Below are 13,498 nucleotides of genomic sequence, written 5' to 3'. Positions count from 1 at the left end.
ACGGGTGGACTGAGGCAAAAGTACAATTACCTCCAAGAAAAATACAATGCGCAAAACTACCCACATATAAATTATATAGATTTTCACAAAAAAGAAATGCTTGCACACGCCAGAAGGGCTGAACATAAATTAATTAATTAAATAATTTATAATTTTAATTACAACTTACATTGATTGTATAAAATTTTGGCATAATATTACTATTTAATTCACATTTTAGATTTGATGTTTGATAATTCTAAACAAACTACAAACAAAATGTTTGCACATGCCCATTTGCCCAAGGGGCTGAGCATAAATTAGCTATAGCCTGACAAGTTCTTTTTTAGCCCTGATATAATGTCGCTACAAACAGCTTACATATAGCAACAATACGTGTACGTCATGAATAGTCGGGACAGTGTGTATTGGCATCGTGCAAGAGCGAGTGAGGTATACAATTATGTACATGTGAGTTGTAGAAGTATGTTTCCCAATCGAAACCCAATCGAAAGAGCATGTTTAGTTGATAATTAAGTATGAATAATTTACCTATCCGCCATAATTTGATTCTAAATATTCGACCTCCGTATATATATTTACCAGATTCAGTCACTCGTGGTGGTAATGGCTCATTCTTATAATAAATATTTTTGATTATAGCACTAAAGACGCCTTAAATGAGAAAAATAATAATTTAATAATTAATATTCATATTTAGTACAAAACTAACCAGTTTATTACAAACTCACTATGAAAATCAGTACCCGTCATGTCAACAAATAATTTCACAACATTGTTTAATGGAATGCTACTGAATCCCGTATCCTTTTTCTGTCGCAAGTATTTTAATGTATTTAAAATTATTTGTTTAGCATCGGTGTGAATTTTTTTGGGCATTTTGATTGCAAAATCTATTATTATCCTGAAATATTTACAATCATTTTCGATTTGTTTACATCGGTGACATTCAATGACTTTCAATGTCGGATGTCAAACAAAATAATTGCCATTAAAATAAATTAGTTCCATCGAAAATCCGCAACGTGGCGAGGGCTAAAAAGGAACTTGTTAGGCTTTAAATAATTTTGTAAGGAGAATTTAAATATTTTAATTTATTTATTTATTTTTACTAAAAAAGAAGAAAAAACCATCTACCACCGGTTCCACCCTACACCTCTGACCCGAGAAGAACCGGCCAACAAACTCGGCGGGACTTATTTTTTCAAAACAGTATTGTCCACACCATCCGATACTAAGCCGTCCCAGTCTTAATGTCTAGCTTGCTGCTTAATCAGATGAACTACTGGATCCCAAGCAGGTGGTACAGAAAAGCCATCTTCCCTGTTAAAGTTTGGATATTTTTTGATCTCAATAGCCTCCCGCAACATTCTGGGAATATATATTTAAAGTTTAGTACACGCGATATAATCCGTTTCAGTTGTTTTATTTCATGAATAACAATCGCGGTAACCGAAGACAATATTATGTTATATTGAGTTTTGAAAAAACCTATAGCTAGACTAGCTAGATGGCCCAGACATTGGTTTCGTATAAGAACGAGAAGTGTTCGATCGTAACTGGTTACGGGTAAGACGGAATTAGTTTTTGATCGCAACCGGTTTCGTACAAGACCGAAAAAGTATTCGATCGCATCTGGTTACGAACCTCTGGTTGCGTACGCGGCCGAAGGGACATGATTTAAAAAGTCAACATAAAATATTAAATCTTGTAAGCTAAAATTGAAACTGGGTCTAAAATAATACATAATATTTTACATCGATACTTTAACTAAGTACCTACTTGTATCTTAGGTATTTCGTGTAAGTAGGTCAATGTAGTGTAAGTTAAGTACTTGGGTGCATTCGTGGTGTGCTCGCCGCGGCCACTTGACTGCTTGACGTCATCGCGAACGCAGATCGAGGACCTCTGGCCGAAAGGTGTCGTATTGAGGGATTTGAGGTGGTTCCACAGAATAAGTAATTCGCGGTTCGGTTCTGTGGGAATCTGTCGAATCCTACATCAGAGCAGGTGACGCCGCAAAAATCTGTTGATCACCGATTAAACGTTTTTTAGTTTCTATCGTTACAATTATTGTATCAATTGTATGTATGTTAGTCTGCATTGCACATAAGGGTCTTTGTTGCCTGACAATAAATGATTTTTGATTTTGAATTAATCAAAAAACTATGCACTTAATACCTTGTAAAATGCAGGTTGATATAAAATATATATTATATTATCACACAAAAGAATTACAATTTAACAACCCTTAAAACTATTAATATATATATAGGTATTGTGATTGCGTAAACAGCGTCGTCGTAGAACAGGTTAATTTAATATGTACCTAAATAGCATGCCTGTTTAATCTGAGGCCTATTTAGCAATATTTTTTAAGTCAATAACTACAAACACGTGAAACACGTACCTAACTCATATACCTAAAACAACTTAGTCGCATCAGAGACTCAGAGATTTAATAAACTAACAATTTTAATATATAGAGGTCTTTCTTCTTAACACAGCGCTTTATCGGTTTATTAACAATTTATTTTATCAAATTTTTCGTTGTAAGCAGTGTTTTTTTACGAAAGCGACTGATATGACTTAGGGATACTTGTAGTACATATTAATACAATCAGATTTAAAAAAATCTTAAACCTAAGATAAAGAAAATGCTTCTTTGAGCAACAAAATTTAATGGATCATCATAATTGTACATGTACAAGTATGCAGTTAGGCAGCCAAAAATAACTTGAAGTTATAGTGATCCGTCGATATACGTGCTCTTAGCGTCCGCAGCCGCAGCCACAGCCGGAGCTGGAGCCGCCCTGCACGCTGGTGATGGCCACGTTCCCGCAGGTGCCGCAGCTGTAGTCCACGCACGCCGAGCCGCTGGTGTCGTAGTTACCAGAGAACTCCACTGCGCTCAGGAACGGCAGTTCCCCGCAAACGTCCAAGTCTCCGTTCAGGCTGAGGTCGGAGGAGACAGAGATGCCGGAGGGGGAGATGGGGCCGACGCTGGTGACGAGGAGGTCGCCGCCGCTGTTCTGGATGGCGATGGAGTTGGCGCTGACGGAGCTGCTGGAGCCCCCATAGCTGCCGCTGCCGTAGCCGATGGAGCCCGTAGAGCTGCCACATGAGCAGCCGCATCTCTGACCGGAGATGGACTGCGACACAAAACAATATTAAAATGATGCAATTTAGACTGCAACACAGCATTTGCAAAAGAAAACAGCATTTGCTAAATAAGAAGCAATGTGATAATTAATTACACGATACGTTAATTATTTCCAAGAAATAAATAAGAAAAGTTATAAAGTTACCTGGACCAGAAGGGCGAAAGCGCAGAGGATCACAACCTTGAACGCCATTTTGACTTGTTCGCAGTGGAAGTTCTCACTAGAATGTTTCTTCGCTCTGCAGACCTAGTTTATAAATGAATTTTTATCACCACACGAAAATTCCTTTGATTTAAAACAATGGAGTAATTAAATATAACAATTAATTCAGCAGCTTGTGATTGATCACGTTTGAAGTCACTATCAGCTCAGACCTCATTGTTTTAGGAAAATACTATTTAAAAGACGAAACACTGATTTTCAACCACGTGCTCGAGTTATCAATGTTTTCAACATTCCATTGAAACCGCTTTAGTATAAAAGCTGAACCAGCTATATAAGCAATTATAGTTTCAAAGTAAGTTTGAAAGCTAAGAAACAGCACCATGTCTCCCTTCACCGTGTTCGTGTTCTGTCTCCAGCTCTGCCTGATTCAGGTAAAAATTATATTGATTTTTATTATACAATTTTACCTATAAGCATATATTATATATACTAGAAACTGACTATTAACTGCGTATGCGTTTTCGTAGACTCGTCATGTTATGTTTTCTTGTGGAAAATGAATACCTAAATTGAACAATAAACAGGAATTGTAACAGAAAAAAGTTCAGTGACAGCTGTAGGTTTCGTTTTATGCTATAGGTATTAATTTACTAGGATTGTAACATACAAAAAACTCAACAACTCGATTGCTTTTCTTCGCTGTTATATCACTTCTTAACATCTTCCTTTCTCGTAATTGTGTAAAATAAGAATAGTACTGCGCTTAAGCTTTTTCAAAAAAAAATTTAAAAAAAAACCATCTATTAACGATTAATACAGTAAAATTATACATTTTGCGTTTGCGTCAAATCCGGTAGTTCTGATTTTTTGCAGGCTTGTTTATGATGTTGGCCCAATGAATAACCCAAGTTTGTGACCTCGAGCGCCGAACGCAACTTGGTCAAAAATCGAATAAACCGCATTTTTATTAGATTTGGGCCATTATAACCCTAAAGTACTACTTTTGATAGTAACTTCCTTAGGGCGTTTTTAAAGTAGACAAAATTTGCTGCAATCTGCAATAAGACACTAGAATTGTCTCTGTACATCTAATATTTTCCGAGATAAAGCCTTTCAAAATGTTATAATTTTACATCAGTTCTTAGCTATAATATTAGGGTTAGGTAGGTAATTTATATGGAATTCATCACCGCCACGTTCTACAAAATATTTATATTCCATAAAAAAATGTATGAGTGCCTGTTTTGAAAAAAACTTTTGCATTAGTGCATTAGGGTTATAATCGCCAAAATCTAAAAAAAATTGCGGTTTATTCGATTTTGCCTTTGATATAATTTGAAAAAACAAAAGAACAATTAAAAATAACATTCACGATTAAACACGTTTGACGCATTATCAGGACCCATTGTCCTGGCGAAGCTCAAATAGACAAAAACTTGATATAAACATGTGTTCAAGTTATCAATGTTTCCTAACATTCCTTTGAAATCTTTTGGTATAAAAGCTGAACGAGCTACATAAGCAATTATAGTTTCAAGTAAGTTTGAAAGCTAAGGAACAGCATCATGTCTCCCTTCACCGTGTTCGTGCTCTGCCTCCAGCTCTGCCTGATCCAGGTAAGTACTTTTGATTGTATTGATATTTGTACTCGACTATTGTTTACTTTGCTTTATTGTTTTTTTTATTAGACTATAGGAGTGTCCCACTGCTGGGCAAAGGCCTCCCCTCTTTCCCGCCATTTGGTCCTATCTGATGCACACTCCCGCCACTCTTTACAAAATGTGTCAAAGTCGTCCCGCCATCTCCGTTTTGGACTTCTTCTGCCCCGAGATCCGTCATTGTTTTATTTTTTTTTAATTTATAGGAATTGAAAGGGAATTTAAAGTTAAAGAGAGTGGGTGTGTTTTACCCATAAAAACGGATACATGGGGTGAGAAATTGTTTGTGTTTGTCCACACGAATTGTATGCTATGGTATGTATGCTCCTTCTCAATTATGTACAGTATGGGTAAGCCGCTTAAAATGATGTGGGTTTCTACAAAAGATAAAGAAGGGAGGAAGGGGGGCAGGATATACGAGCAGTATTTTTTGATAATGAGACCAGATGGCGCTGTTATAATTATGTCTGTAGTTTTAAAATTCTATTTTAAGTCTGCCGTTAAAGTTTAACATAATTATTATACCTAATATTGAGTCCTTTGGCAAGGAGCACTGGATAAGCTTAAATAATTCCTTGCCTATTTCTATCAATAGGTACTTATGGTATTATCATAAACGCATTACTGGCCCGAATTAGCTATGAATCGTTTGTCTTTATCTGTCATTTTGACTTATGTATTTGTTAGAACGGAATAAAACATAATTAAACTAAATCAGGTCCGTAACTTTTTATGAATAAGAGGGTTAGAATTTAACCCCCTTATTCATTCAATTATGTTGTATCCTTCTCTTACAAATACATAAGTCAAAATGACAGATAAAGAAAAGAAAGAAAAAAAATACATTAATTTACGTCAAACCAAACCAGTTAAATTACAAACTAGAAAGACAAACGATTCATAGCTAATTCAGGCCAGTAACGCGTTTATTAATAACGTCATAATATTCTTATGTTAGTGTGCATGTTTTGTTAACACAGCAATGAAAAAGAATTTCGGCGCATAATTAACAAGCAATATGTTTCAGTCCGTGATGAGCCAGCGCTGCTGCGGCTCTAGTGGCTCCAGCATCGGCTACGGTTCCAGCACCAGCTACGGTTCCAGCTCCGGCAGCAGCTACGGTTCCAGCTCCGGCAGCTGCGGCTCGTACGGCGGGCAGGGCTACGGGGTGGTGAGCGCGGCCGGCGACATCGACGCGTGCGGCAACACCTGCGTCACCGGCGCAGTGCCCGTGCTCGGCTCCGTCAGCTTCAGCGGCTGCGCGCCCGCCTGCGGCTCCGTCTCCATCTGCGGACAGTGCGGATGCGGATGCAACTAAATTATTCACTCTCAACGATTATCCGATTCAATTGTACACGTGTCCTGAAATAAAGCAATTATAAAAAAAAACACAAGAATTGTTTTTTAACTCAGTGCCTTTAGGAATCCTTGATTTTGTAACTTATTTCCTGTATACCCGTAATAATCAAATATACCAACTCAAATAAATCAACTTCTAAGACCATCGCAATATAAATCATCTATGCAAAATCATTTCAAAGGTAATTAATAATAGCTACCTGTCTAAGGCCTTTACCTTATAATTAATTAACTGCGTAGTGCGTACCTGCTGAAGTGAAAGTAAGTACCTACGTAAAGTACTACCCATGCAAAGTTCTAGTAATAATTTTGAGTGTTGTCGTTCGGCTGTATTTTTACAAAATCTTGTTTCTATCCTTACATTATGGTATAGTTGTAAAATAAATCTGAAATAAAGATTTATATAAATAAACCTGTTTGGTGATGGCGTTTGGCATTTAATTTTGACAAAAGTAAAAGGATTTCATGAGGAAAAAATTACGATCCACTTATCTCTTAGTGGAAATTTATTTGTAAACGCATTATGTTTTTTTTTACCACGTACGTGGCAAACAAGGATATGGCCCACCTGATGGTAAGCAGTCACCGTAACTTATGTGACCGATGTGCTGATGACGCGACGATATGACGAATGATTGTGACGTAGTCATGACGTTGCGCAGAAAAGGAGTTATTGTATATCACACGTCATACCTAATGACTATAAAATATTACGAGTAGGTACAACTGTGACCTTGACCAACAGTCTTGAAATGTTAAGATAAGATATTTATGTCATTGAATAATATCCAAAAAATATGACAATCATAATACAATTAAATAATAAAGAATACTTAAATATTGTAAATATACAAATTATTTAAAAAGTCAACATAAAATATTAAATCTTGTTAGCTTAAATTGAAACTGGGTCTAACATAATAAATAATATTTTACATCGATACTTTAACTAAGTACCTAACTTACGAGTAATACTTGTATCTTAGGTATTTCGTGTTAGTAGGTCAATGTAGTGTAAGTCAGGTACTTCGGTGCATTGAGCAAAAACAATAAAGATTATATTACTAACGTGTTGTTCGTGGTGCGTGCCGCGGCCACTGCTTGACGCCATCGCAAGCGCGGATCTCTGGCCGAAGGGTGTCGTATTGAGGTGGTTCCACAGAATAAGTAACTGGCGGTTCGGTTCTGTGGGAATCTGCCAAATCCTACATCAAAGCAGGTGACGCCGCAAAAATCTGTTGATCACCTAAGTAAACGATTTTTAGTTTCTATCGTTACAATTATCCTATAATATTTATTTATTTTTATTTATTTACAATTATTGTATGTATGTTAGTCTGCATTGCACATAAGGCCCTTTGTTGCCTGACAATAAATGATTTTTGATTTTGAATTAATCAAAAAACTATGCACTTAGTACCTTGTAAAATGCAGGTTGATATAAAATATATATTAAATTATCACACAAAAGAATTACAATTTAACAATCCTTAAAACTATTAATACGAGTAGGTATTGTGATTGCGTAAACAGCGTCGTCTACGTAGAAGTTAATATGTACCTAAATAGCAAGCCTGTTTAATCTGAGGCCTATTTAGCAATATTTTTTAAGTCAATAACTACAAACACGTGAAACACGTACCTAACTCATATACCTAAAACAACTTAGTAGCGTCAGAGACTCAGAGATTTAATAAACTAACAATTTTAATATGTATTTAGGGGTCTTTCTTCTTAACACAGCGCTTTATGAGTTTATTAACAATTTATTTTATCAAATGTAGGAAACATTTGTAAGCAGTTATGATATGACTTAGGGATACTTGGAGTCCATATTAAGACATGCCAGATTAAAAAAAAATCTTAAACCTAAGATAAAGAAAATGCTTCTTTGATCAAAATTTAATGGATCATCATAATTGTACATGTACAAGTATGCAGTTAGGCAGCCAAAAATAACTTGAAGTTATAGGATCCGTCGATATACGTGCTCTTAGCGTCCGCAGCTGCAGCCACAGCTGGAGCCGGAGCCGCCCTGCACGCTGGTGATGGCCACGTTCCCGCAGGTGCCGCAGCTGTAGTCCACGCACGCCGAGCCGCTGGTGTCGTAGTTACCAGAGAACTCCACTGCGCTCAGGAACGGCAGTTGCCCGCTAACGTCCAAGTCTCCGTTCAGGCTGAGCTCGGAGGAGACGGCGATGCCGGAGGGGGAGATGGGGCCGACGCTGGTGACGAGGAGGTCGCCGCCGCTGTTCTGGATGGCGATGGAGTTGGCGCTGACGGAGCTGCTGGAGCCCCCATAGCTGCCGCTGCCGTAGCCGATGGAGCCCGTAGAGCTGCCACATGAGCAGCCGCATCTCTGACCGGAGATGGACTGCGACACAAAACAATATTAAAATGATGCAATTTAGAGTGCTAAAACAGCATTTGCTAAATAAAAAGCAATGTGATAATTAATTACACGATACGTTAATTATTTCCAAGAAATAAATAAGAAAAGTTATAAAGTTACCTGGACCAGAAGGGCGAAAGCGCAGAGGATCACAACCTTGAACGCCATTTTGACTTGTTCACAGTGGAAGTTCTCACTAGAATGTTTCTTCGCTCTGCAGACCTAGTTTATAAATGATTTTTTATCAACACACGAAAATTCCTTTGATTTAAAACAATGGAGTAATTAAATATAACAATTAATTCAGCAGCTTGTGATTGATCACGTTTGAAGTCACTATCAGCTCAGACCTCATTGTTTTAGGAAAATACTATTTAAAAGACGAAACACTGATTTTCAACCACGTGCTCGCGTTATCAATGTTTTCAACATTCCATTGAAACCGCTTTAGTATAAAAGCTGAACCAGCTACAAGAGCAATTATAGTTTCAAAGTAAGTTTGAAAGCTAAGGAACAGCACCATGTCTCCCTTCACCGTGTTCGTCCTCTGTCTCCAGCTCTGCCTGATTCAGGTAATTATTTTTCATCAAATAAAATATATTTTTTTGACGTTTTTAACATAAATAACAATACAGAAACGAATTAGTTTTGTTTTGTTCAATGTGCGTTGCCAAAACGCGTAATTTTATTTTTAGTCAAACATAATTGAATTGAATTTGAATTATAACTATAATGACGACGTCTACAATTTTCTTTGTCGTAATGTATAATCTATTTTGTTGAAGTACCATTTTTATTTTTGATGCTACATCTTTACATTACAAGATTACATAAAAATATTTAAAAAAACTTGTTCAATTGTTGAAAAGTGTTGAACACAGAAGCCAGCCGAGCGATGGTTGAGAGGATTTTTTCCAATCGTATTTCAAACTCAATCAGTGGCGGATTTGCAGTCTTTGCCGCCCTAGGCCCCAAGCCCTGTAGCTGCCCCTTTCTCAGCATCAGCACCCATCATATTGACTACATTTAGATCAGGCAACAGAAAGGTATAGAGGGAAATGCTTGGGACACATTTTTAACTTAGTAACTTTTTTGGACTCGTTAGGAGGTGAAGGATATCAAAAGTCCCCTTGAGCGGGTTTTGGGTTGAAGGTCACATTTTTCGGTTTTTCGCTTATTATATCTCTGAAACTATACGTCCTTGACATGACAAGATCATAGGAACTTAAAAAATAAGTTTTACGAAAAAAATAAGCAAATACTTTTACCAATTTTACCAGTTAGACAGTTTTACCAATAACATTGACTTTTTATGTACCTACCTACAAAAACATTCAAAAAATCTAAAAAAGATAACGTAAGAAATACATTTTTTTTTGCCTATTTTCTTGAATAACTGCTGAACTATTTATCCTAAAATTATAAAAAAAAATATTTGAGCTTCTTACAATGAGCTCTTTGATTTCATATTATGTAACACGATCTAGTTTGAAAAACTTTATTTTTAAATTTTCTCATTTACCTACCCCCCAAAAATGCCCTCCATATTTAAAATTAGTTTATTTTCGTTACACGTCCAAAGATGGCTTTGGGTCACAAACTTACATATGTGTGCCAAATTTCAACTTAATTGGTCCAGCAGTTTCGGAGAAAATAGGCTGTGACAGACGGACAGCCAGACGCACGAGTGATCCTATAAGGATTCCGTTTTTTTCCTTTTGAAGTACGGAACCCTATAAATGGGGAACAAGGCGCGAAGGCGTCAACAATCTGCGAAATCGACGTCACACTCGCGTTCGCGGCTCCGCGCCGCGATTCGCGCACAAGTGTGGAGGGCCCTCAAGATATCGTAAAAATTGTAGCTTGTAGCAAATTTAAACAACTTTCATTTTGTATAATCATCACGTCGTTAGAACGCATAGTTTCCGATAACTGAAAAATGTGACCTTCAAACCCCTCTCTTCCCCCGGCTCAAGGGCTACTACGGCCGGGGACTTTTGATATGTTTGCTTTTGGTATGTTTTGATAGTCCAAATAAAGTTAGGTACGAAGTCAAAAATTGTGTTTCAAGCATTTCCCTCTATATGTACATTTTTTTGAGAATTCGTTGCCTGGCCTGGCGTTTTGAGTTATTTTTTGTTATCATCAGCGAATTTTTTGTCACAATTTGCCGCCCCTAATATTTCGCCGCCCTAGGCCCGGGCCTACTGTGCCTTATGGGAAATCCGCCACTGAACTCAATGCTTAGGTACTATGACTCATTTAGTTATCATTTATCACTGAGATTTGTCGATAAAGCAAGTATTTTATAGTTACCTACAGTACAGTCCTACATATTTAACGACACGCTTAGCTAACGCTGACTTCTTGATGCATATCGAATATATTAAATGTACGAGGAACACCGTGCTTGGATTCTATCATACATTTTTAAAATAAATAATTATTATTTTTAGTCCGTGCTGAGCCAGAACTGCTGCGGCTCAGGTAGCCGCTCGTACAGCTCCGGCAGCAGCTACGGTTCCAGCTCCGGCAGCGGCGGCTCGTACGGCGGGCAGGGCTGCGGGGTGGTGAGCGCGGCCGGCGACATCGACGCGTGCGGCACCACCTGCGTCACCGGCGCCGTGCCCGTGCTCGGCGACGTCTGCTTCAGCGGCTGCGCGCCCGCCTGCGGCTCCGTCTCCATCTGCGGACAGTGCGGATGCGGATGCAACTAACCTTTTTCTCGACGATCTAAAACCTAGTCTAGTGAGAAAGGAACAGATGGAACTTGTTTGGAAATAAAGAGCAAAATTAGGATCCCATGACGCTTTATTTTAGATGTTATACCTTCCTTATGATAACTAAGTTTTATTAACAGAAATAATCCTGATAAGTAATATAAAGAAATTCTCTTCTTCATGTTTTTGTAATTAGTTTACAAAAATAAACAAGTGTAATAATAAAGTATTTTACAGTAACAACTAATTATCAATGCTTAAAAACCACATCACTATGACTAATTATTTAAATTATGTAGTTAAATAAACTATCTATCATATCATAATATATGTATCATATGAATAACAATTTAATATAAATTTTAGCTACGATATATATATTCGTACAATGAGTATTTTAGAGAAGTCGTAGTAGTCAAGTAGAAGGTCCAAATAAAATAAGGGTCTTCTAAAATAATAATAAAAAAAAAGAATTTCATAATACTGCATCAAAAAACGGCTACGAAATTGTTAGTTTTTGTTGTACTATAGTCTAATTCGTCTTCTCCACACTCAAGTAAATGTATGGGATCCGTATACCCTTGCGTGCGTAACGACTCAACCACTTGCCGGTTTAAGTCCGCGTCAGGCCGGTAATGGTCCGAACACGCGATCAGTTTCTCAATAACACCGTTCCTCACGACTATTTCTCCTGCACCAGACACAGGACTCCCGGCGAAGAGGCTCGACGTATGTAGTAGTTCTTTTTTGTGCGAATTTGATACCAAGATTCGACCATCAGGCCCCATCGCAAAGATAGCGGCCTTTCCTGACCTGCCCTCATCAGCATTAGTTGTGTCCACGAGAGAACCGAACCCGTTGTACAATCTGTTATTTTTGACATGGATCTCCAACAGAGCTCTCTGCTGCGCATTGTAGTATGTAAGAGTCGGAGGGCACATAATATCGCTTTGCCAGGTACAAGTCAAATCCTCATTCCTGTAACGGCTCTGTAGATGATATGTCCGGTATGCAAAGGCTATACTGCGGGTGCTTTTGAAATTTCCAGAGCTAGAACAGTCACTGTTATTCGCCCATTTGCATGTGTAAATACCATTATCATTAGTAGGTATATACAATACGCCATCGAACGAAGCTATTATACCTCTTGGGTTGCTGTATTTTAAAGACACAGAATCGCAATAATCGGTCACATCATTAGTTTTTAAAGAACAGTTCCATAAATGGCTATCCCAAGTGACGGTGGAAATCCTACTTCCAGTTTTGGCAACGCCCATAACAAATGAGCCCATGTTCTGCGTTTTGATGCAGCTATTCTCCGTTCTTAAAGAACAGCGCATTAAATCGCCACTTAGCAAGCCAGCGTAGAGATATTCATTGACTTGAGTCAAAGAATAGACCCTGGATCCCATTATATGGAAAGGCCGGCAGCTATGTGGTTCATTTAGACAGCGTAGGATGGTAGCATTTCCAAGACCCGCATAGAAATAACGACCAGCAGCCGCCAAAGAATCTACAGATGATCCGATTGTTTGAAAAACCTTGCAAGACTCTTTTTGATTCGGGTCGCATCTTAGAAGCTGACCTGAATATAGACCGGCGTAGAGATGCTCCCCAGTAACGAGCAAAGAATAAAAAGCGGAGTTGCTGCTAAACATGACTTCACACTCGTCAGGGTCTTCATGCAGACAACGGAGCAGCTTGTCTTCCGTACCGACGAATACCACTGAAGGCGTTGAGTATATAGCATCACGTACGGTTATGTCATTTGTTTTTATTACTTTCAGAAAGGGAGAATCACTTATATTGATAAATGTGGCCCTGTTTTCGGGTCTTGAACTCTGGGTATCACCGAGAGCTGATGCGGAGACCGACGCAGCCAGCAGCAGACACATTAGCTCGAACAACTCCATCGTGCGATAGTGAATCCAACGCGAGGCCATTTATCAAACTGAGTCAGTGCAGTGTCTCAGTATAGCGCATATACTCGTATACAGAATTCAATGTTTGAAAGATGATAAGGGGCACTGACGTGGAAAT

General features: G+C 38.1%; 4 protein-coding genes across 5 annotated transcripts in view; 2 read left to right on the top strand and 2 right to left on the bottom strand.

Annotated features, from left to right (window-relative positions):
• Positions 1-6,379, top strand: part of LOC134677116 (chorion class CA protein ERA.5-like) — a 35,729-nt gene extending 29,350 nt beyond the window's left edge. Inside the window, exon 3 of the mRNA XM_063535572.1 lies at positions 6,077-6,379. Coding sequence (XP_063391642.1) covers positions 6,077-6,305 — 229 coding nt within the window. The 3' untranslated portion in view covers positions 6,306-6,379. The remainder of the gene's footprint in view (positions 1-6,076) is intronic.
• On the bottom strand, positions 2,712-3,356 carry LOC134676743 (chorion class high-cysteine HCB protein 12-like). The gene is made up of 2 exons (XM_063535127.1): positions 3,309-3,356; positions 2,712-3,152 (listed from the first exon to the last, which is right to left on the bottom strand). Exons 1-2 carry the CDS (start codon positions 3,354-3,356, stop codon positions 2,772-2,774), a joined length of 429 nt encoding a protein of 142 aa, XP_063391197.1. The 3' UTR covers positions 2,712-2,771.
• Positions 6,380-8,305: 1,926 nt separating the features above from the next.
• On the bottom strand, positions 8,306-8,940 carry LOC134676877 (chorion class high-cysteine HCB protein 12-like). The gene is made up of 2 exons (XM_063535261.1): positions 8,859-8,940; positions 8,306-8,720 (listed from the first exon to the last, which is right to left on the bottom strand). The coding sequence occupies exons 1-2, from the start codon at positions 8,904-8,906 to the stop codon at positions 8,340-8,342; spliced, it is 429 nt and encodes a 142-aa protein (XP_063391331.1). The 5' UTR covers positions 8,907-8,940; the 3' UTR covers positions 8,306-8,339.
• A 261-nt stretch (positions 8,941-9,201) lies between these two features.
• Positions 9,202-11,477, top strand: LOC134676878 (chorion class high-cysteine HCA protein 12-like). 2 transcript variants are annotated; one of them, XM_063535263.1, is made up of 3 exons: positions 9,219-9,310; positions 11,195-11,235; positions 11,266-11,477. In XM_063535263.1, exons 1-3 carry the CDS (start codon positions 9,260-9,262, stop codon positions 11,453-11,455), a joined length of 282 nt encoding a protein of 93 aa, XP_063391333.1. In that variant the 5' UTR covers positions 9,219-9,259; the 3' UTR covers positions 11,456-11,477. The 2 variants fall into 2 exon arrangements, with proteins under 2 accessions (XP_063391332.1, XP_063391333.1); XM_063535262.1 differs by having other exon boundaries at positions 9,202-9,310; positions 11,195-11,477.
• Positions 11,478-13,498: the final 2,021 nt, after the last annotated feature.

Source organism: Cydia fagiglandana, chromosome 25 (genome assembly GCF_963556715.1).
Source record: "Cydia fagiglandana chromosome 25, ilCydFagi1.1, whole genome shotgun sequence".
Taxonomy (NCBI): domain Eukaryota; kingdom Metazoa; phylum Arthropoda; class Insecta; order Lepidoptera; family Tortricidae; genus Cydia; species Cydia fagiglandana.
Note: the sequence above shows the minus strand (reverse complement) of the source record. Positions and strands in the feature narration are given on the sequence as shown.

What these genes read in the sequence shown, in the direction of transcription:
- LOC134676743 (XM_063535127.1), bottom strand. Translation starts at nt 3,356, where the DNA reads ATGGCGTTCAAGGTTGTGATCCTCTGCGCTTTCGCCCTTCTGGTCCAG. An exon ending in CTTTCGCCCTTCTGGTCCAG is followed by an intron (nt 3,153 to 3,308) that starts GTAACTTTATAA and finishes TTTGTGTCGCAG; the next exon opens with TCCATCTCCGGTCAGAGATG.
- LOC134676877 (XM_063535261.1), bottom strand. Translation starts at nt 8,906, where the DNA reads ATGGCGTTCAAGGTTGTGATCCTCTGCGCTTTCGCCCTTCTGGTCCAG. An exon ending in CTTTCGCCCTTCTGGTCCAG is followed by an intron (nt 8,721 to 8,858) that starts GTAACTTTATAA and finishes TTTGTGTCGCAG; the next exon opens with TCCATCTCCGGTCAGAGATG.
- LOC134676878 (XM_063535262.1), top strand. Translation starts at nt 9,260, where the DNA reads ATGTCTCCCTTCACCGTGTTCGTCCTCTGTCTCCAGCTCTGCCTGATT. An exon ending in TCCAGCTCTGCCTGATTCAG is followed by an intron (nt 9,311 to 11,194) that starts GTAATTATTTTT and finishes TATTATTTTTAG; the next exon opens with TCCGTGCTGAGCCAGAACTG.